Source organism: Meleagris gallopavo, chromosome 29 (assembly GCF_000146605.3).
Source record: "Meleagris gallopavo isolate NT-WF06-2002-E0010 breed Aviagen turkey brand Nicholas breeding stock chromosome 29, Turkey_5.1, whole genome shotgun sequence".
NCBI lineage: Eukaryota > Metazoa > Chordata > Aves > Galliformes > Phasianidae > Meleagris > Meleagris gallopavo.
The window spans coordinates 2,520,752-2,541,627 of NC_015039.2; the positions used below are offsets into that span (position 1 = coordinate 2,520,752).

The 20,876-nt window shown below is 44.8% G+C and overlaps 2 protein-coding genes across 3 annotated transcripts; both read left to right on the forward strand.

Annotated features, from left to right (window-relative positions):
* Window positions 1-440: 440 nt before the first annotated feature.
* Window positions 441-6,422, forward strand: LOC100546582 (dual specificity protein phosphatase 3). Its single transcript, XM_010724554.3, has 3 exons — window positions 441-1,850; window positions 2,651-2,877; window positions 5,148-6,422. Exons 1-3 carry the CDS (start codon window positions 1,546-1,548, stop codon window positions 5,351-5,353), a joined length of 738 nt encoding a protein of 245 aa, XP_010722856.1. The 5' UTR covers window positions 441-1,545; the 3' UTR covers window positions 5,354-6,422.
* A 3,845-nt stretch (window positions 6,423-10,267) lies between these two features.
* SOST (sclerostin) lies at window positions 10,268-16,705 on the forward strand. 2 transcript variants are annotated; one of them, XM_010724556.3, is made up of 2 exons: window positions 10,268-12,505; window positions 14,829-16,705. In XM_010724556.3, the coding sequence occupies exons 1-2, from the start codon at window positions 12,286-12,288 to the stop codon at window positions 15,248-15,250; spliced, it is 642 nt and encodes a 213-aa protein (XP_010722858.1). In that variant the 5' UTR covers window positions 10,268-12,285; the 3' UTR covers window positions 15,251-16,705. The 2 variants fall into 2 exon arrangements, with proteins under 2 accessions (XP_010722858.1, XP_003213097.1); XM_003213049.4 differs by having other exon boundaries at window positions 10,268-12,485; window positions 14,800-16,705.
* Window positions 16,706-20,876: the final 4,171 nt, after the last annotated feature.

Consider the following 20,876-nt stretch of genomic DNA (forward strand, 5'->3'; position numbering starts at 1 on the left):
GCTGCGCGGGCTCCTGTGGCACCCAGCGGGCGCTGCCCATAAATGGCACCTGCTGCAGAGCCCGGCTGCGGGCGGAGGGGCTGAATGAAGCGCACGCACGGTTCAGGAGTGAAACGTTTTCTTCCTAATTCCTAATTTGGGGCTTCTAATTTTGGGGAGGTTGTCGGTGTTTATAAATATCTGAAGTGTGGGAGGCGAAGGGACGTGGGCAGCCTCTTGTCTGGGGCCAAGGACGAGGGGAAATGGGCTCAAACTGGAGCATGGGAAGTTCTGCACCAATATGCCAAAGAACTTCACGGTGAGGGTGATGATGGAGCACTGGGATGGGCTGCCCAGGGAGGTGGTGGGGTCCCCTTCTCTGGAGATATTCCAGACCCATCTGGATGCTGCCCTGTGCAGCCTGATGTAGGGAGCTGCTTGGGCAGGGGGTTGGACTCAATGAGCTCTGAAGTTCCCTTCCAAGCCCCGCAGTTCTGGGATTCTTCTGCTGCCTCCTATCCTTGCCCATGGTTATCCAAGGGACGGGATGCTGTGGGGTGACAGGGCAGCAATAGCTGTGTGTGCCACAGAGCTGCTCAGGCCCTGTGTCCGCAGTGCATTCCTTTATCCCATTCTGTTCCAGCATCTGCCTGGAGCTGGAGACCTCAGCGTGCTGCGTGTCAGCCCTGTGCTCGGCTCCCTTCTCCATTTCAGCCTTCATTGCACAAATGTTACTATCTTTGCGGAGCTGCTGGGAGCACTTCATGGGGGTAGAAGAGAATAAAGTAATGCGGTCGTTTGCTCTGACAAATCTCCTTTCTGGCTTGGAGGGATCAAGCACTGCCTGCAATGTGAGGCTGCTCCCACAGCTACCAGAGGCAGGGGTTTTACAACAGAGAGAATTTACAGAGTAATGACATCCACGGAGAGGTTGGAATCTCAACACCCAGCGTGAAAGAAACAGAACTTGAGCAGAGTTTGGACAGGAATTCATGGGGAGAAATTAAGATATCTGAGTGAGAATTCAGGCAGTTCTGCTCGAAGCCTTTTACAATATTTTGCATATTTTTTCTCTCCTTGTGAATGACTCATCCTTGGGTAAAAGTAACAACGCTGAGACGTTCAGGAGGATGAGACTGAATGGGGTCACAGCGTGGGATAACGATTTGTCTGTCAAGTACCACGTCTCCCATGCAGTACATGGAAGTTATCATTAATGCAAACACAGAGGTGAAATGATAAAATAAAAGAGAGCTTTTGCATATCACAGCAGACAGTTGTAACCTTTCAAAGCGATCAGACAAGAGTTCTGAAGATGAGTCAAAATGTAATATCACTGAAACAAGAATGATTAGATTGGTGACGTTCATACAAGTGTGTTTTTCAAGCAGCAGCACAGTCAGACAATTCAGATGATATCAGAAGTACAAATAATTTCCTGTCACAGCCAGTATCAGGATATATTTGAGTGTAATCTCATGGTAAATGAGCAGGACAGCTGGACAGAATGCAACTTTACCAGGCTTGCAGAGCACATATCTGAGTGTTCTGGCTGCTTGAGTGTGTATGATTAACCCACGAAGCAATTCTTTGTTCTTAATGGGCTCAAAGTGCAATAAGGAATCTGAAAGACATCCTCCCGAAATCAGCATTAAATTGAGTGGTGAAAAAGCAATTTTGCATGAACGTAACAGCAGAAATGAAAATGTGCTATGGGGCAGTTTTTGCTCCATATTAAAGATGTGGTTTATTTGCTTGGGTGAGCAGGTGCAAAGCAGACTCACATTGATCCCAACCACTGTCAGACACGCACTGACCCACGCACTGTTCCTCGTGCCATATACTCACCACTTAAACAGAGGAACTCGCAGGTGAATTAACGCTTTTTGTTTTGGCCTTGCTCTGTAGGATTTACTTTTGTGTTGCAAGCAGAATTCCCTTGGCACTGATACTTGTCCCCTGGCACAGATGATGTCCTGCCAGATGGAAAAATCTGTCAACATTTGTTTGGGTAATGAAGTCTTTACAAATACTTGGCCCATCGCCATAGTTGTTTGGCACCGAGAGAAGATGTAGAAACTTCACTCGTGCATAAGAATTCGTGCATGAGGATAAATTAAGGGGTGAACGGTCATTAGGAGAAAAGGAATGCTCTAGATGTTCATAAAGCCTTGAATTATGTGAACGTTGTCCTATGCAACCACACAGTGTGATAACATAAATCTTACTTTCTGTGTTTCTATATTCCTGTGGCCTGAGAAGGAGCACTGGAGGCTGCCAGCAGAGGCTGCTTGTAACTGGTTCTTAAATTAGCAGATGGAGAACGTGGTTAATCGTAGGAGCAATTAGCCAGGTGTTTCTGTTATCTCCTAAATTTTCTTAGTTCAGTCAGAATTTAATGTTCAGAGTTATAACCGTGCCATAGTAGGGAGCAGAGGATTAAGTCTCAGTGTTTGGCTGTCAGCCAGGAAAGGAGCATTCTCTGACATACAAGTAGTGACCAAAGCTCTAAATATTTCTGCGTGTCAAGTCTTTAGCTAATTTGAGCACTGTATACTTAGCATCCATGAGCAGAAAAATGAAACCTTTTGGTTATCAGTAGCTTTTGGGGACATCATAAATACTGAGACACTGAGTTCTAATCATTTTCTTGACACTTTTTATCACACAGGTTCATAGCCAAGAACATTATGAAGCTGCAGCGCCTGGGGATAACCCATGTTCTGAATGCAGCAGAGGGGAAGTCATTCATGCATGTGAACACTAATGCAGAATTCTATGAAGGCACAGGCATCACATACCATGGCATTAAAGCTAACGATACGCAGGAATTTAACCTCAGTCGATATTTTGAGGAGGCAGCTGATTTTATTGAGAAAGCACTTTCCCAGAAGGATGGTAAGGCAAACTGAAATGTCTTTCTGCCTTATTTTCTGTACGCTGCGTCTGGTTTAGCTCTTTATTTCGCTGCTTAAAATGGTTCTTTGCTCAGATTTTCAGCTGGACAGGCAAACCAAGGATTCAGATCAAGTCTTGGCATCAAAGACACCTGAATATTCAGTAAAACATCTTAGTCATCTCTCTACGTATGTGGACCTCCAGTATATGTTAAGTGGAAGTCTGTCATTTTAGGGATGACTTTGCAAAGTGAAACAGCAGCTGCATCCTGAATAGTGGCTGTCTGGGAAGACGTGTCCTTAGTGTTCCTTAGACAGATGAAAAGCCCAGAAAGCGAATACAGGATCTAAAAGTAGTTTTACAGCATTGGAAGGCAAAAACGGTGCAGGTAATGCATTGCTGAACTTGCTGTATGTTTGCTTCTCAAATATACAGTAAGGATAGAGACTGTCTCTATGATCTTATTATTATTTTATGTGACAATTACCCCATTAGTCCCTGGGATTCCAGGAAAGCTGGAGATGATAGGTGAAATGCTGTTGATTGCCACATTTCTCTACAGTGTTTCCACAGAGCAGAAATGCTAGGGCATAGTGCAGTGGGCCAGACAGTGCTTCTGCTCTGTCTGTTGCAGCATACCACTCATTTCTACAGATGCTTCATTTCTTTCTTGCTTCGTGACTAAATGTGAGCAAAGAGGAATGAGGATTCCTACAGTTCCAGGAGTTCTTTCCCTGAAGTGGGCAAAAGGGGAGCTGGAGCTGTGATGTGAAGTTAAATGACAGCTCTTGCAATTAGTTCTGTGACCCACTGATACAGTCTGAAGTTGGAAGAAGTGTTTAGCAATGCCAGCTGTGCTGTGGCTGTCCCCCCCAACTTCAGCTAATCTGATCAGAACTGATAGCAGCACTTCTACTTTGTCATTCTTTCAGTCTAAATACTGCTTCCTGTGACTGCTGCTGTTTTTCCTGCCGTGGTAAACAAAAGAACTTTGTAACTGGGTGGTGGTGGAGCCAGGTTTGAGATTAACTCACTACTTAAATACGATAGGGGGTTTTTTTTTGACGGTGAAGAGTAGAACAAAAGCAGTAGCGAAGTGATGAGGGATGCAGTACTGTTCTCTCCTGCAGCTTCATTTTAGCTTTGTAGCTGCATGAGGTTCTGGAGGGGAGCAAAGTGAAGGCAGGGCTGCTGTACCCAAGTCAGCCCAGGATTCTCACTGCCTTTCACAGAGGAAGGCCAGAAATCCTTTTGCTTCTGACTGTAGAAAGGAAGTCAGGTCTCTTCTACATGCTTAAGAATCTTTGAATCCTGCTAATTCATGGCTGCAGGCTCTCAGGAAATGTAAAGAATTAATTGTTTTAGCTGTTTAACTCACTTCTGATTAGAGGTTTGCCTCGAGCTGAGCAGAATATGCAGCTCAAGGCAAATATGGTAACAGGCTTCCGAGCAAGTCGTGGCCTCAGCAAGTCTATGTGTGGTTCATCTGTTCTGTGGTCTCAGGAAAGAATTTACTCTGGAGGGGAAGCCTGGGGTTGTATTTTGTGTCTGGAAAAGCAGAGCGAAAAGGAAGCAGCTGAGAAGCAATAAAAATGAGTTAGGTTTCTCAGAGGGAGCAGCAACCTGCTTAATTATTGTTGGATGCCAACTGTCAGCATTTTTCCAATAAACATGGGAATAATTTCCCTAATCAGTTAGCTGGAAGCTTTTCATTGGTGCTGGCAGAAGGTATTTCTGGTTCTTGTTATTGCATAATTAGTAGTTTCTTTTACTTGAGTGTTAGTGTGATTCATAACGAGCCAGACAAGCAGCCAGGTATGATCCAGCACGGAGTTATCATGGGAATTGACAGCAGTGCAGCCAGAAGGGTGGGTGTCTTTGAAGAGATACAGTATATAACAAACAGCATCTGTCTGCTGTATTTTAAACTGTGCATCGTGGATTTGTGCTGTTTGGTACCCAGTCATCCTTAGGTACAAGACATTCTGAAATAGAGATTGGAGAAATATAGATAGGTTCAGGCTGGCTTCATAATGCAGCAGCAAATACATTGTAGTGTGAGTGATGCAGAACTATTAATTCTGCATTATCCACGATGACAGACTGTACCAGCTAGCAGAGTGATAGCCTCAAGTTTTACATACCTCCATCAGAATTCCCAATTCGGAGTCCTCGGGGGACTGAAGGACTAATTGTTGCGCTTTTATTTCATGCTGCATTTCCATCCTCTGTTCCATTATAACCCACGTTATGACCTGTTTTCCCTGCAGGACAAGTGTTTGTGCATTGCCGTGAGGGCTACAGCCGTTCTCCTACGCTGGTCATCGCCTACCTCATGCTTCGCCAGAACATGGATGTCAAGTCTGCTTTGGTCACTGTCCGGCAAAAGAGAGAGATTGGCCCTAACGATGGCTTTCTAAGGCAGCTTTGTCAGCTAAATGAGCAATTAGTGAAGGAAGGCAAAGTGAAGCCCTGAAACAGAGCACTGTAGTATTTTTGAGTGTTTTCTCAAACCATCAGAGGATGTATTAAGTGCTTTAGATTCCTAACCCCCCCCCAACCGCCAAGCTAAGTCACGTTGTGTGAGGGAGACAGAATTCCTGCTCTTGTCTAGCGAAGGGATCTTTCTCAAACTGTGGGTCTGTCTTTCAAGATGGCACAACGTTGTGTCACTTGTTGGAGTTGTTGCAGTATAGAGGTGTCTTTAGAGGGGTGGCTCGGGTGAGAACAGCTGTTCACACATATTTCAGTGCCCCTTTGCAGGCTTTATAACATGCTTTGCATTGACATCCCGTTGCCTCATTCAAGCTTTGTATTTTATTCCACCGGAGCACTGTTTGCTGAGAGCCCCCATACATCTCTCACTCTTCATTGAAGTACTGTGTTTTCTAAAGCTTCTTTTTCATGCACACAGGTGCCTCGAGTTTGAGTGTAGGAGCTTCAAGGAATGGAGCAGCATATATGCAAATGCACAGATGCACTCTTGTAAAAAGAAATATGCAGTGTTGTGTTCAGTGTGGATATATGCAATACACAGTGTGTGGTAGTAAAGCCATCCAGAGCCTGACCTTGATGCACACTGTATTTCCAAGACTATTTGTACCACTCGCTGTTGTGATTGACGTGACATAGTCTGATATTAAAGTTTATTTTTATTATAAACTCTCACTCTAAAGAAAATGTGGAGTAAATATTGAGAAAAGAACTCCAGCAAGGGAAGAAGAATGGCTGTACTTAGGAGTGCTTGTACTGGGTGTATGATAAAGCATGAAGTATCAGATTGGAATGGCTTCTGAGGTTTGTACTGAACCACAGTCTCCCTGTCCTTATGCTGTTGCTGTTTATTTATGTGGAATAGCAAGATTATATCTACAGATTTCTTCCAGCATTGTAGTACAGGTGTGCTTACAGAGCATTTTGTTGGTACACTCTGACTTGAATTATTTGCATGGCTCCATTCAATAGAAACAAACGTTGTTACATGCCACGTGGAACAGAAAGCATTTCCTTTCTATTAAAATAAATCATACCTTGATTCTGTTGGACATGCAGATGAAATGAATCATTGCAGTGATGGGAGAGGGAGCTTTGTTTACAGTATGCTCGAGTGGGTCTCTGTGTGCCTGTCAGTTATTGCAGTGCTGTTAATGCAAAGGATCTCCCTTTACAGCCTCAGAATTGTTGGTTGTGCTATCAGAACCCTGAGAGGTTTGTGATCCCTTTTTAGCTGTGCCTTAATGTAGGTCTAGAGTTAAAATCCTAACGCTGCTTTAACTGGAAACACTTGTATTAATAATCCAACTGAGTCCAAATCCAGTTTTGTGTATTCATCTCGCTATAAAAAAAGCACAGGACAGACATTGTTAAGATTCTTTAACAAATTTTGTAACATGAGGGTGGAGGGGAATAAAGAAAACTCTATTAGCAATTGATTTAAAGCACAGAAACAGTAGATCTGTTAGTAAGGAACTGATAGGTGACTCAGAAAGGATGTTATTTTAGCAGTATTTGAGGCTAAGCAGGGACTGTAAAATCCACATCTGTCATAGAACAAAGATATCTGCCATGTCAAATCCTGCACAGTGACAGAGATGCAGCAGCTTGGGCTTTTTGTGCTCAGTTAGAGAAGTTGGAAGGTAGGGGGGAGCGGAGGCGAGGAGCTCTCATCTTACAGCAAGGAACAAAGAAGGATGTTCAGATAGATAATCATCCTTCTGAAATGATGATATGTGCAAAAATGAATCCATCTGAGCTACAGCTCCCAGCCATCAGCACCCGAGGGAAGTTTCCAACTCAGAATTTCGATCCAAAGGAAAAATTGTGTTTTCTGAGTGCTGTCCTCATCCTTTGGTCCTGCGCTGTTGGCAATGACAATCTTGTGTCTAATAGGCTCTTCTGAGCTGTAAGTAAATCAAGGCCAGGCTGGATGTGGCTCTGGGCAGCCTGGGCTGCTGGTTGGTGACCCTGCACGTAGCAGAGGTTTGAAACAAGATGATCATTGTGGTCCTTATCAACCCAGGCCATTCTATGATTCTACGATAATGCTGAATGCTTTCCAAGAGAGCATTGCAATTGGACACACTTAGCAAAGTTGTTTCAAAATTAGAGTTAACAGCACCCTAAGACAAGACTGGCAGCTGTAATGCGTTGTGTTGTAATTCCCTTCAAACTCATGTAAGTGTTGGACACATTTTCCTCCTAAAGATGTGTATGGCTGGCTTACCTCCCAGTGCCAGGAGAGTGCATCTTCCAGCCATACCCTGCAGATCAGAGCACTGCGTGTATGTGCTCCTTGAGCTGGAACAGCACTCACATCCGACCCATCCTCCTCCTGCTGAACAAGGCAAAACCATTGCTAACAACACGTTAGCAATGTTCCTCACACCAAAGCATTCCCACTTCTGTTGTGCAGAACAAACTAAATCTGCTACAACTGGAAGCAGTGGTTTGTTTTGGCCACAGCCCTGAGGAACTATCTTCCAGGGGGTTGCAGGTGAGAATGAGTGTCCTTATTCCTCATACAGCAAATGCATCCTGTGCATGGCATTACAGTGCAGAACCCAGGTGAGCGTTTGCTGTTGCTTTTTCATCAGGAGTTGGATTTGGAAATCTACACCACCATTCTGAAACTGCTCTTGACATCTATACATTTATATAAAGGTTCAAACTGGCATTGACAGCAGTCCCAGTTCCCTTTTCACAGCCCTTCTCTTTCTCCAACACATCCTTGTATACCTGGAGCTCAAAAGTTCCTTTTTAAATATAAAGTAAGTAGTGCTAAATATATATATGTATATATGTATATATGTATATATATGTATGTATGTATGTATGTATGTATGTGTGTATGTATATTATGTAACATATATATATATGTATGTATGTATGTATGTATGTATGTATATATGGGAACAAAAAGTGCTGTGGGAAGGTTTGATGGCACTGACCTGACATTGAGCCGGTGGCTGAGCTGCTGCCTTCTGGAGCCGGTTGTGTTTAATTGCTGTCTGTAACTTTTGAATGGGCAATGACTGTATTCCAGTTTTTATTCTTTGGACAACGTATTCATTTCTTCTGTTTTGGAAACAAGCCCTGTAAGTGGAAGTTGTGGGAGTAATTCAGCTGAGGGCTTTTTTGGTTGTTTTTTGTTGTGTTTTTTTCTTCTCCGTGTTTTAATTCCCTGCCAAGGTAGCTGGCCAGCTGACTCACCAGATGGAGCTGTAGGCTCGTTGTTCCCCACTAAGCAGTCCTCATTCCATCCCTGACCAAAGCTGTTATGTGAATCTGATGTCTTGGCACCAGCAAGGCAAGCAGCCGGAACCATTCAGCAGCACATTTGCTGATGTCTGGTGGGAGAACAATACAGATCCGTTTGCTCTTGGTGACTTAGAGGAGTCCATGCTGTAGCATTGGGATTAGTGGGTGCAGAAGAGGTAAATGGCTCTGCAGGATCCCTGGGAGAGAACAGGGCTCGAGCATGGGCAGCTCAGCAGTATTTTGGGGGAGCAAGCAAGGGAGTGCCATCAAACCTTCCCACAGCACTTTTTGTTCCCATATATACATATATATATAATATGTTACATATATATATATATATTTATTTATTTAGCACTACTTACTTTATATTTAAAAAGGAACTTTTGAGCTCCAGGTATACAAGGATGTGTTGGAGAAAGAGAAGGGCTGTGAAAAGGGAACTGGGGGGCTGCTGTCAATGCCAGTTTGACCTTTATATAATGTATAGATGTCAAGAGCAGTTTCAGAATGGTGTTGTAGATTTCCAAATCCAACTCCTGATGAAGTAAGCAAGGGATTCCTTCAGAAAGTGAATTTCTGGGGGCAGTGTGTAGGTAATGAGTTCATAGAGCTCAGGCTGTGCACATCCCTGATGTGTGGATGCCCCACAGAACCCTTCTTGGTCCAGGGAGGGCCATGCTGAGCACCAGAAGTGACACACGGCAGAACTGACTGCATCAGCTGTGTTATGCAGATGCTTTCAAAGGGCAGAGTGACAGCAGCAGGACACAAAGTCTTGAGCCCAGAAAGCAGCAGCCAGGGATTCAGGATGAGTACACGATGCTATTTTACCCCCTCTACCTGCACCCCAGCCATGTCCTGGAAGCACAGAAGCACATGTCTGATCCTCAACGAGGCCAAGGAAGTATTTTTTTCAGCTCTCATTATAGCAAACCCAAACTCATTGCACTCTCAAAGTGTTCCTGATAGAAATCAAAAACGTTTGTTGCTTTTTTTTTTTCTTTTTTCCTCTTGTGCTTCATTAACAGAGCAGAAATCAATTGTTCCTGGGGGCTGCAGCCTGAACTGTTCCTGCTTGCTGTGCTGTGAGCAGGCAAGCAGCTACAGGACGTGGAAGAATGTGTTTGTAGTTAAGGAATCTGAACGTCCCTGGGATTCTTTTCTTACTGCTGTCAGGCTGCCCTTGCTGAGGTTTTGTGCCAGAGGCAAAGTGCAGCTTCTCATTTTCACCTTCAGTTTTGCTTGCTGCTTCTCCCAGCGGGTGATACAGATAAATGTTCAGACAGTTTATAAGAGGGCATCGTTCAAGTGCTTAGAGAAACCTTAAGAAAACTTTTACATCTTTTTCTTGACAATACATTGTTGTGAATGCGCTCCTTGATCACTTTTGGAAATGCTCTCTGTGCAGAAATTAACACAAACTGAGCTTTTATAGACAAAGTTATGCCATTCTGACACACATTTGAATAGGGTAAGAATCACAGAATGGTTGGGTTGGAGGGGACCTCAAGGATCATCAAATTCCAACCCCCTGCCACACGCAGGGCCACCAACCTCCCCATTTCATAGCAGCCCAGGCTGCCCAGGGCCCCATCCAACCCGGCCTTGAACACCTCCAGGGATGGACGGGGCATCCACAGCCTCTCTGGGCAGCTGTTCCAGCACCTCACCACCCTCATAGCAAAGAACTTCCCCTGAGGAGCAGTTAGCAGTGCTCACTGATGATGGGCTCTCCCATTCATCCCTTGGCTGTGTTCTGTTGTGCCAAGTGTTGTCCTATAGCACTTGGAAGAAGGTTGCTGAGCTGGTGGTGTTCCTGTCTGACAAAACACACAGTTTGGTTCCCACCATCTTTACTTTTAAAACAATTAAAGAAACAAAAGGAATCACACAGCTCTATTATAAGACTTGCAAGTAGAGCACAAGAGATCATCACACACAATTTCAAGCCTAACTCATTAAGCACCATAGCCCAGCTTGTTTTCAAAGAAAGATAAAACCAAAAGCTAGAAATCCTGTGTGGAAGATACCCAAGCTGGTGTCTGTCATTTCTTCAGTATGCATTTCCCTCAGTGGGTGTTCCCATGGTCCTCCAACACAATATTCCTCCCTGCTGCATGCATCTGGAATCCAAAAACATTGATTTGGAACTGAGAAAAATTACAGTTGGAAAAAGCTTTGCAATGCCTCAGAATTTGGGTTTGTGGCGCCTGTGAGACCGTCACTATTCACATCACAATTGCTTTGGGTAGAAGAGGCGTTCTTAATTGAAAGAAACACAGTTGTGCTGCTGCAGCCCATGGAATGGAGCAGTGAGGCTGAAGCTCCCCCAGCTCAGCACACAAACGCCTCCGCTGTGCGTGTCTGGGGGTGTGGAAGGGCAAAGAGGTGAAATGCCTTCAGGTCATCACTGCTGTTTGGATGGATTATTTATCATCAGGGTCACCCCACAGGAGAGCACACCTCCGCTTCACGTTTGGTGACACCTGTTTTCTGTGCCAGGGCAGAATGGCTGGAATGGAATGCAAGCCTTAGGTAACGAGTTCCCTACAGGAACAGGGGGAAACCAGACAGCCCCAACTGCTCCCACCCCTGTCAGAGGCAGAGGAGAACTCAGAGGCTGCTATTGACATTCTGAGTAATGTTTCAAATTGCTTGAAGCTCGGTGAATCACTTTGGAATCTCTTCTACACGCATGGGGATGGATGAGACAGACCTTGCAGGAAGATGCATAAGTGTCCTTCACTGCTCTGAGTGCACATTTGCTTTCAGTAGCTGTGATGAGCTCAGCACAGGGTCTGATCTCACTGAAAGGCTCTTCCTGATTGATGTATTTAGCCTGATAGCATCTGTAAACACCACAGAAATATTTGTGGCCTTGAGATGCAGAAATCACCCAACTGTCCTCATTAGCATCTCAATTCTGCAAGGAAAAAGAATATCATCAAAAGATTTTGGAACATGATGCATTAATAACACTTAGGCATAGCTGCCTTGGGCATAAGGGCATCATCTCTATCTTTTTCTTAGTTGCGTCATGCACAGAAATCAGCCTGGCCACATTCTTGTGTTTAAAATAATCTCGTGTGCTGCACCCAAGCCTTGTGCAAAACACCAGCAGAAGGAGCAGCGTGCAGTGATCCCACAGTGCATGTATTGAAAATAAGGGAGAAAAAAAAAAAAAAGGGAGAGCACCTCAGAAAGCAGCACCTGGCTGCTTGCCCCGACAGCCACACTCCTCAGAGCTGATTTCTGTTAAATAAAGCAACTTCTCATTTTGGAAGGAAGCTCTTTCCTGTTTCTTTCGGTGCGTTTGTGACACAAGATGCCAGATCCCAAAAACTGCAGAGAAAGTGGGGCTGCAGTGCAAACTGCTCCCATCAACCCGCACTGCTGCCAGACACAACCCAACAGCACGGGGAGTTTTTAGGTGGAAGTTGTAGAGTCCTGTCAACCAAGCCACCCCCACGCACCCGTTCTATTTCACACTGACAAAAGCTGAGATGAATGAGTTGCTGTCTGGCCCTTCCCACTTTGGACAGCCATTGGCTGGCTTGGTTCTAAAAAGGATTTAAAAAAGGGGAATGATTTGCCTGTGCTTGGGAACTGAGGCTGTCAGGGTGCTGAGGAGCCGACCTGTGAGCTGCCACCATGCAGATCTCCTGGGCTGTGTGCTCTGTCTGCGTCCTCATCCAAATCGCATCCCGGGCAGCTGGAGGGTGGCAAGTGTTCAAAAATGATGCGACAGAAATCATCCCTGAGATCACCGAAAATACAGAGACCCCCATGGAGCAGATTTACAGCAACAACAACACGATGAACCAGGCAAAGCACGGGGGAAGGCATATACAGCAAACTCCGGACCCTAATGGTAAGACAAATCACGTTAGATTGCTGTTTTGGACCCTAAAGGTTTGCAAGAGATTAGGTGTTATCAGAACCTGGTTTTTTTAGTCAAATAGGTGTGGAAGGGAATTAAAGATTGAGGAGGAATCGGGGTGGTGGGGTCTGAGACCTCCAGTAGAAGTGGTGCTCAGCTGAGTGAGCTGTGCTGCTTCGTGTCCTTTGCTAACAGTGGATTTTCGGCTGGGTTGCAGGAGGCAACAGGAGTTAGAGCACTTCCAAGAGGAATTCATGCCCAAGTGAATGGGAGAGGACCCCCTTTGCCAGAGGTTTGGAAGTAGGTTGGCTGCTTAATAGATATACTGCGTTTGGGCAAATGTGTGATGTTCACAATGATGCAAAACAGCTTTGGGAGGACGGATGGAAGGCAGAGAGAGCAAAGGAATTTTAGAGGGAGCACTTCTGGAAACAGGGCAAACTCAGTCCTTCAGACCTGCATTTGGCTGCCAAATGCACATAGCAGCTCACCCAAAGCTCACTCCATCACAGGGGTCGGAAGGGACATCTGGAGGTTAAAATCAGATATTAAAAGAAAATACCTAATGATATTTTTGAGTGCTGCTTCGTAGAGGTCTGAAATTCCCCAAAGGGAGCACTGTGCTTCCTGCAGGCAGCCCCACATCCCCAACTCAAGGCAGGTTGGTTCACTTACATCTGCAAATCCTCATTTGGAGCCTCTGACTGCTCTGATGTCCATTAGGGTCCATCCCACTGAAATGTGCACGGGGTTTGGGGTGAAAAGGGGGGAGTAAAGGGTATTTACTGGACACGTATCAGGGTACGCAATAGTCTTGTATACTTATTTTTGTGTTTTTGACATAAGGAATGAAAATGCTGATCCAAAAGCAGCCAGACCTTCCAGGGTTACATGAGGTTGCAGAGCAGCATCAATAATTTTGCAGTCTGTGCACTCTGTGCACGTGCAGAGCAGGTGACATATGCACAGAAAGGATTGGCAGACTCAGGCTTCCATTTGTAAGCTGAGGATTTCCATCACAAGTCGTGCTCATGACTCAAAATTATACCTTCTCCCTAAGAGAAGAACATTACCGTGTGTTCCTCTAGATGGAGTTGTTTGATAAACATCTTCAAAAATCAAATTCTGTGTGTTGCAAGCAGGTCAAATAGCAGAGCATCCCAAGTGGCAAAAGAGGCACGTTTGGAAAAGGACAATTCCTACATGAGAAAGTTTGTCTAAATCCTGAATGCTAAAGGATTTCTATTTCCCAATGTTTCATTTATCTATAGTTATCCAATGGGAAAAAAATAAGGGGGAAAATACCCCACAAAGTTCCTAATCATCTCAAAGGTGCCTCTGAAAGGAGAAGATTTGGGATTACCACAGAAAGCAGTAAATTTAGAGAACATTATGACTGAAATTCCATAGCACTGCTAATTTCCCTCACCTGGAATGTTAGCTCAGAGGCACTTAAGGAAAACTTCCCTTCTGCAGAAGAGTTTAAATCTGGAGGGAACCTCTGAGGTCAATAGAGTTGAACCAGAGTATTGGGGAAGGCTTTGTCCATGGTAAATGAAGCCAGTGGAACTCCCTGTAGAGTAAGCACTGGTGTTGGGCAGCCCCTGAGCTCAGTGCTCACCAGCACAGCCCTGTGTGGGGTTTGCCTTGTGGGGGGGGCAGGCGTGGATTCATCAACCTATTCATGGTGGTTCAAGAGTCTCGCAACTAGAGCAGCTTTGGTGTCTTTGGAGACCTCAAACCCATCATTCGAGGTGACTGAATTACAATCTGCTTGGGTTGGAAGGGGCCTTACAGCCCATCCAGTTCCAACCTTTTTGCCATGGGCTGGGTGCCCCCCAGCAGCAGCTCGGGCAGCCCACTGCCCATCCATGGCCATGGGATCTGCAGGGATGGGGCACCCACCACTCTGGGCAGCAGTGCCAGCATCTCATAACCCTCTGAGCAAAGAATTTCCTCCTCTCATCTGATTTAAATCTCCCCTCTTTTAGTTTTCCCAAAAACCATTCCCCCTTGCCCTATCACTATCAGGACAAAAGGACTATCAGTATAAAAATCACTCTCCATCTTTTTTATGAGCCCCCTTTAAGTACTGGAAGGCCACAATGACATCTCCCCACAGCTTTCTCTTCTCCAAGCCAACTCTCAACCTGACTCCATAGGAGAGGTTCTCCAACCTCTGAGCATCCTCACAACCACCTCCAGACCCTCTCCAACATCTCCACATCCTTCTCAACGCTGAGGGCTCAGAGCTGATGGCTTCCTTGTGGATGGGAAGGCAGCAGTCACACGTTAACACCCTTCTCCTTTGCAGATGTCTCCGACTTCAGCTGCAGAGAGATGCGCATCACCCGCTACGTGACGGAGGGGCCGTGCCGCAGCCTGAAGCCCGTGAAGGAGCTGGTTTGCTCGGGGCAGTGCGTCCCATCCCACCTCCTGCCCAACTCCATCGGCAGAGGGAAGTGGTGGAGGCAGAACTCCCCGGATTATCGCTGCATCCCAGCTCACACCCGCACGCAGCGCATCCAGATGGCGTGTCCTGATGATGAGACTCGGACTTACAAATTCCGAGCTGTCACAGCCTGCAAGTGCAAGCGATACACTCGATACCACAACCAGTCCGAGCTGAAGGACTTTGGGAAGGAGCCCGCCAGGCAGCAGAAGAACAAGAAGTCACGTCTGTCCCGAGCCAGGAGCAGCAAACCGAACCAGCATGAGCTGGAAAACGCCTATTAGGAGGTCGTGCCAAGCGATGCAGCCCAGCAGCTCTGGATATTTTATACCATACACAACGGCACGCACAGGCTGAGCACGAGGGTCTGACTGCAGGTGGTTCCAATTCCTTCTGCTACGCTGGGTCTAAGGCTCACATAGTCAAAATCCATCAGATGATAGCGGTTATGGTCTGATAAGAGAATGAGATAAACCGAGCTGGTGGGAGCAGCAGCTACATTCAGTTTGAGAGGAGGGGACACCCTGGGGGTCAGCATGAGGCCACCTGGTTTGTACAAGGAGAGGGAGGCGAGGCTGTTAGGGTACAGTCACATCACACCTGGTTAGGAGTCGTTCTGCTGGCTGGACATGGAAGGAATGCCACATCCCTTTCCCTTCTCTGAATCCCATGGTGCAGGACAAGTGAGGTGGGGCAATGCAGTCCCATTGGGTTGGGAATGTTGGGGATGGGGAGGCTGGGGCTGGGTCTCAGCTGGAGCCAGGCTGCCAGAAGGGAACGTCTTCTGCCAGGTGTCCTCATGCCCCAGTGGTTTCCTTTGAGAAAGAAAACCAAAATATGACATTTGTGCTCTCATAAGTGTGACTGATCTGTGTCACACTTCTAATTAGAATGCTGTAGAGTCAACAGGTTCAGAACTGAGAGCTGACAACCAAACCATCCTATTCCTTTAGGAGCAAGGGTTTGGGTTAGGACCAGTTAAGCGAGTTCTCCTAAGGGAAGCAGTTTTATGAAATGGATGCTCCTCTCAAGAGAGATAACCTCACTGATGTTTGTCCTGTAAACAGCTGATGATGTGCACAATTTAGCATAAAAAAATACTGATTAATCCTTATTTCCTAGTACACAACTGACTTTAGTATCAACCTAGATATCTCAATGTACATTTCCTATTCCGTAGCCTTTGAATTACTTGGCCATACACCTTGTAGAGCTAAGAGTGTGCAAGCCAAGTTCTGGGAGAAGGGTTCTGCGTGAGAAATGGGCCTCTGCTAATCTGAAAGTCATGAATTCCTTTAGAAAAGTCTTTGTCATGTGCAGCTCTGGTACATCTTTAGTTTGACAGCAACTGTACTTCTCAACATTCAGACTAAAGTTTGTGTTTTCCATTAAAGAATATTACTGGGAAGTGAATAGCCACACGCTGTACATATCCTGTAGAAGTGCTAGGCCTAGAATCAGATGAACACAACTTGGGATAAAGACGGTTCCTCTCTGTTCTTATTTTCTGTGTAGGGCTTATGCAGAGATCATATCAACCATGGCAATTTGCCATGTTGATTATAGATTTTGCAGTTATTTTATGTGGGACAAGAATCTAGAGAGAAAAGCTATTGTTTCAAAGAGTGAATTATGTATTTATTTTGTCTCAAAAATTATTTATGCAACATTTTCCCTTGTAGAGAATGAGAAGTTATACTGCTTGAAAAATCTTAGTCTGTTATTTTGAATTTTAAATACATTGGTAATAAAGTAGAAATAATGATTAATTATGGGAAGACTCGTTGATTTTCAGCTGCAGTATGGAGCTGTTTGCTGTAAAGGCAGTGAATTACAGAACTGGGGCTTGGCTCCAGCCTGGGACGTACATTTCTATGATGCAGAGCACCGAGATCCTTAATTTCCAATTAATAAATGACACTTCTCTAAGGGTACTCCATATTGGAGCTTCTCACTCCTGGGCATATTTCTCATGGAAATATCATCTTGGGCAGATGTGGAGCTCAGAGCCCCACGTCACCATTCTCATTTCTACTCCCCAGGTTGAAAGCATCTCAGCAGATTTCAGCTCCCCAGCTCCTCCCAGTAACACCAATTCACAGGTTCTCAACCTGGTAAACCCACTAAAAAACCCAAGAACGCCATTGACCTTCAATCAAGAACTCTTGATTGACATTTGATTAGAATCATAGAATCATAAAGGTTGGAAAAGACCTCTCAGATCCTCAAATCCCACCCCGACCCATCGCCACCATGCCCACTCACCATATCCCTCATTGCTTCACATTTCTCTCATTGAAGGACACCAGGCAAGAGCTGCAAAGCAGCAGCCAGTTTTTAAGATAATAATGTGGACCAATGCCCAAGGCAATTTAAAAGGTCACCTCCCTTAAAAAACAAAGCCCATGAACAGGTGCTGGTTGCAGGTTTTTCACAGATGAAGGATCTGCTGCAAGTGAGCCACCAGCATCTTTCTAAAGATCACCCCCACCCTCAAAAAAACAAAAACAAACAAACAAACAAAAAAAACAATAGAACCAAACCAAAAAAGGAAACCATCAAGAAAAGAAAAACACCAAAAACTTCCATGCATTCTCTTCTATCAGCTGTGCAGACTTATCCTGCTGATAAGCTGCCATTCAGACTTTTGCACTTTTCTGCCTTACAACTAGATCTCTATGCACTGGAAAAGCATTTACAAGGACACCTAGAACAGGACAGAAATACAGAGGTGCTTTAATTAACCCTGTCTGTGTTTGCTGCAAGCATTTCTTAGGGTCCCAGGGCTGAACACAGGCAATGCCACATCAACCAGAGATTTGAGAATGAGCATCTGCAAGAAATTTCCATTTGTCCTTCACACCAAATCTATGCACTCCCAGTTCCTCCCAAACAAAAGTATTCATAACATACCCAGAGGAAACCACTGGAAACAGCAATTTTATGGGCTAATCTTGAATTGTGTTCCTAGGTGCGTGGCGTCCATGGGACAAACTCAGAGTAACTCACCCTCCCAAGGGACTTTTGTAAGGCCCAAACACCAAACCTGTTATTATATTCAGTGAAAGATAACCTCACAGGCAGCTGAAATCCACCAAGTGCCAATGGTTCTGCTTGAGATTGGGCTCTATAATTACAAAGAGTGTCACTCCATCCATCCCAGACCCAGGCAGCATCTCATGCAAGAGCTCCACAGCAGTGCCCGAGGAAGTCAACCCTGAGAAATACAGGAGGAAAAGCAGGAGGAATAATCACATACTGTTTTAGCCACCTGGTATTAAGTTGTAAGTAGCTTGTTGCACTCAATGAGCAAAGTATATGGGAGTACAGAATGACTTTTCTGTAGTAAACAGGTCTTAAATTAATATGGAATGTACTTATACATAGCTTGAGTTTGGATTAAATGTAGTGTACACCTGAACAGACTGAAAACCCTGTGCTAGGCAGGTAGTGGGAGCCCACCTTTACCTAACCCACGTTTTTTTGGGAAAGCCAGCCCAGGTTGTGCCTTCATACAATCACAGAACAATTCAGGTTGGAAAAGACCTCTAAGATCCCCAAGTCCAACCCCAACCCATCCCCACTGACCATAACCCTCAGTGCCACATCTCCACAGTTCTTGAACACTCCCAATGATGGTGAGAATCCCTTTGTGCCATAAACAGCCATCCCAGGTGGGGCAGCTGCGGTGTGAATCACTTTTTGCCATGTCTTGGCAGTTCCAGATGGCATTTTCCTTCCACTTGGGTGCTCTCTATTGAAATTTTCTCTTTCTTAAGAATCTACGCAGCCCCCAGAATTGTTTTTTTGGTGTCTGACAGAGTAATGCCATCATCTCCATCCCAAAGGGAAGGATCCCCAGCTCCTCGCTGAGCCACAAACCCAAATTCTTGCACCTCCCTGTTGAAGGCTTCCACATCAGACTGAGTTTCTGGTATCAGCCTTCAGGTTGAGCTTTTATTTCTCCACTGCCTTCCAGGCAACTTAAGATGTGCTCTCAGCCAAGGAATTAAAGTGTATTTATTTAGTGGTTATCAAGCCCCTAAATTGAACAGACATCTTTATCACGTTGCCAACAATTTAATGCTTGTGGCATGAGGTTAGTTCGATGTCTGAAAAAAAAGCTGCTCAGCTCTGACTAAATAAATAAGTGAGGTCATCCTTCATTCAGGCTACCAGATTCTTTGGTGCAAACACTTCCCTTATGAGAGACCTTGGGACATAGTGGCTCCTCTGAGACTATTTCCATCTGGATTAGATTCTCTAATCTCTTCTTCCTTCCTTCCTCCCATCTATTTCCTTCCCTTTCACTATAAAGTAGCCACTATTTAACACTAATGTTCCCAGTCTTTTAGAATGGGGTGGGTATTTTTTTAAAACCAGAAATAAGGCTTAATTTAAGGTAATTACTCTTCCATTTGGAGGCTTTTGCTATTTGCAGGGCCTTATTTTTTTTCCTTGTCAAACTAGCAGAACTTAGTTCTAAAAGTGATCGTTTTCTGCTAAAATTGTTCTTCACTCCTTATGAATTTCTGGATGGCTGCAAACAAAAGTATTGCTCTCAGGAAATACTACCAAGGGGAGAAGGCAACAGCCTTCCAAAGAAGGGAGGAATTGCATGTGGAATTTCAGCCTGTTCATCATTCACATGGGCCTCAGGATAAACTTGCCTTTAGATCAGTGGTGTGAAGGTCTTCCTATTGAAAAACAATGTTTTTCTAGAATGAGTTTTATTGTTTACATCCACAGTGTGGCATCAAGAGGTAGGAGGCTGTTATGAGGATTACTCTTTGCACTTGCAAGTGCCATAACAGCAGTGCTGTGAGGAGTGAAAGGTGTTAATGAATGCAAACATCCAATGGAGCACAGATCAGGGACAAGAACAGGTGACTAGGATAACTTCACTGGGAAAACTGGCATCATTTCAGAATTTGAGTGTCATCTCCTCAGACACATCCCTCCTTTTGAGCTGGAAATGCTATTTGACCAGAATGGAAGGATTTCAGATAGTTTTCCATGATTTGGGGATGCTTGGAACCAAAGGACAGGCAACTGACTTCTGCACTGAGTAATCAACTCCATCCCCATTCAATGTACTCTTAAGCTACACAGCCCTCAAACATGTAATTCTGTCTTGGGCAGCAACAGTCACTCTGTTCACTGAACTACACCAGCATCATTTCCAAGCACACATTTCACCCAGACATTATACTTGATGGTTTGGATTTGCTCGTATTTCTCTGCAAACAGCAATGAGAATTTAACTTTTAATATAGAGATATGTAACATATTTTAATGTTACGTAGCAGGCAGATGGCCCAAAAGGAGGGGAGATTATGTGCTTGATATCTAAAGTGATGAGAAAGAAGGGGATAGATCCTTTAGCAGGACCTGTTGTGACAGGACAAGGGAAGGTGGTTTCCAACTAAAAGAAGGGGATTTAGATGGGATACAAGGGAAAAGTTTTCCCAGAAAGGTGATGGGTTCCCCATCCCTGGAGACACCCATAGTCAAGTGAATGAGACTCTGAGCACCAGATCAAACTGTGGGTGCTCCCATTCACTGCAAGGAGTGAGACCAGTTGGCCTTCAAGGATCCCTCCCAACTCAAAGCACTCTATGACACAATTCTATGAAAACCATCTGGGACATTTCATGTTATTTTAGTCATGGAGGAATTATTTTAGTTATTTTAGTCCTCTAGGAAAAACAACTGATGTGTGAAGCATCCACGGTAGGTAAATTATTCTAAATGAATACGTGCTAGAAGAAAGCCTGCAGGTACATTAGGAAAACATCCAGGCTACAAAGTTCTTCGTGTGCCCAGCGAAGGCAGCAAGGGCTGTGCAGTATAAATATAAAATAATAGCAGAAGGAAATTAAAACAAAACCAAACAAAAGCAAGTTGAAC

Coding starts and splice junctions, on each gene's coding strand:
- LOC100546582 (XM_010724554.3), top strand. CDS start 1,546: ATGATTAACCCACGAAGCAATTCTTTGTTCTTAATGGGCTCAAAGTGC. Junction 1,851..2,650: donor TTAAACAGAGGAACTCGCAG/GTGAATTAACGC, acceptor TTTATCACACAG/GTTCATAGCCAAGAACATTA. Junction 2,878..5,147: donor AGCACTTTCCCAGAAGGATG/GTAAGGCAAACT, acceptor TTTTCCCTGCAG/GACAAGTGTTTGTGCATTGC.
- SOST (XM_003213049.4), top strand. CDS start 12,286: ATGCAGATCTCCTGGGCTGTGTGCTCTGTCTGCGTCCTCATCCAAATC. Junction 12,486..14,799: donor CACGGGGGAAGGCATATACA/GCAAACTCCGGA, acceptor GGAAGGCAGCAG/TCACACGTTAACACCCTTCT.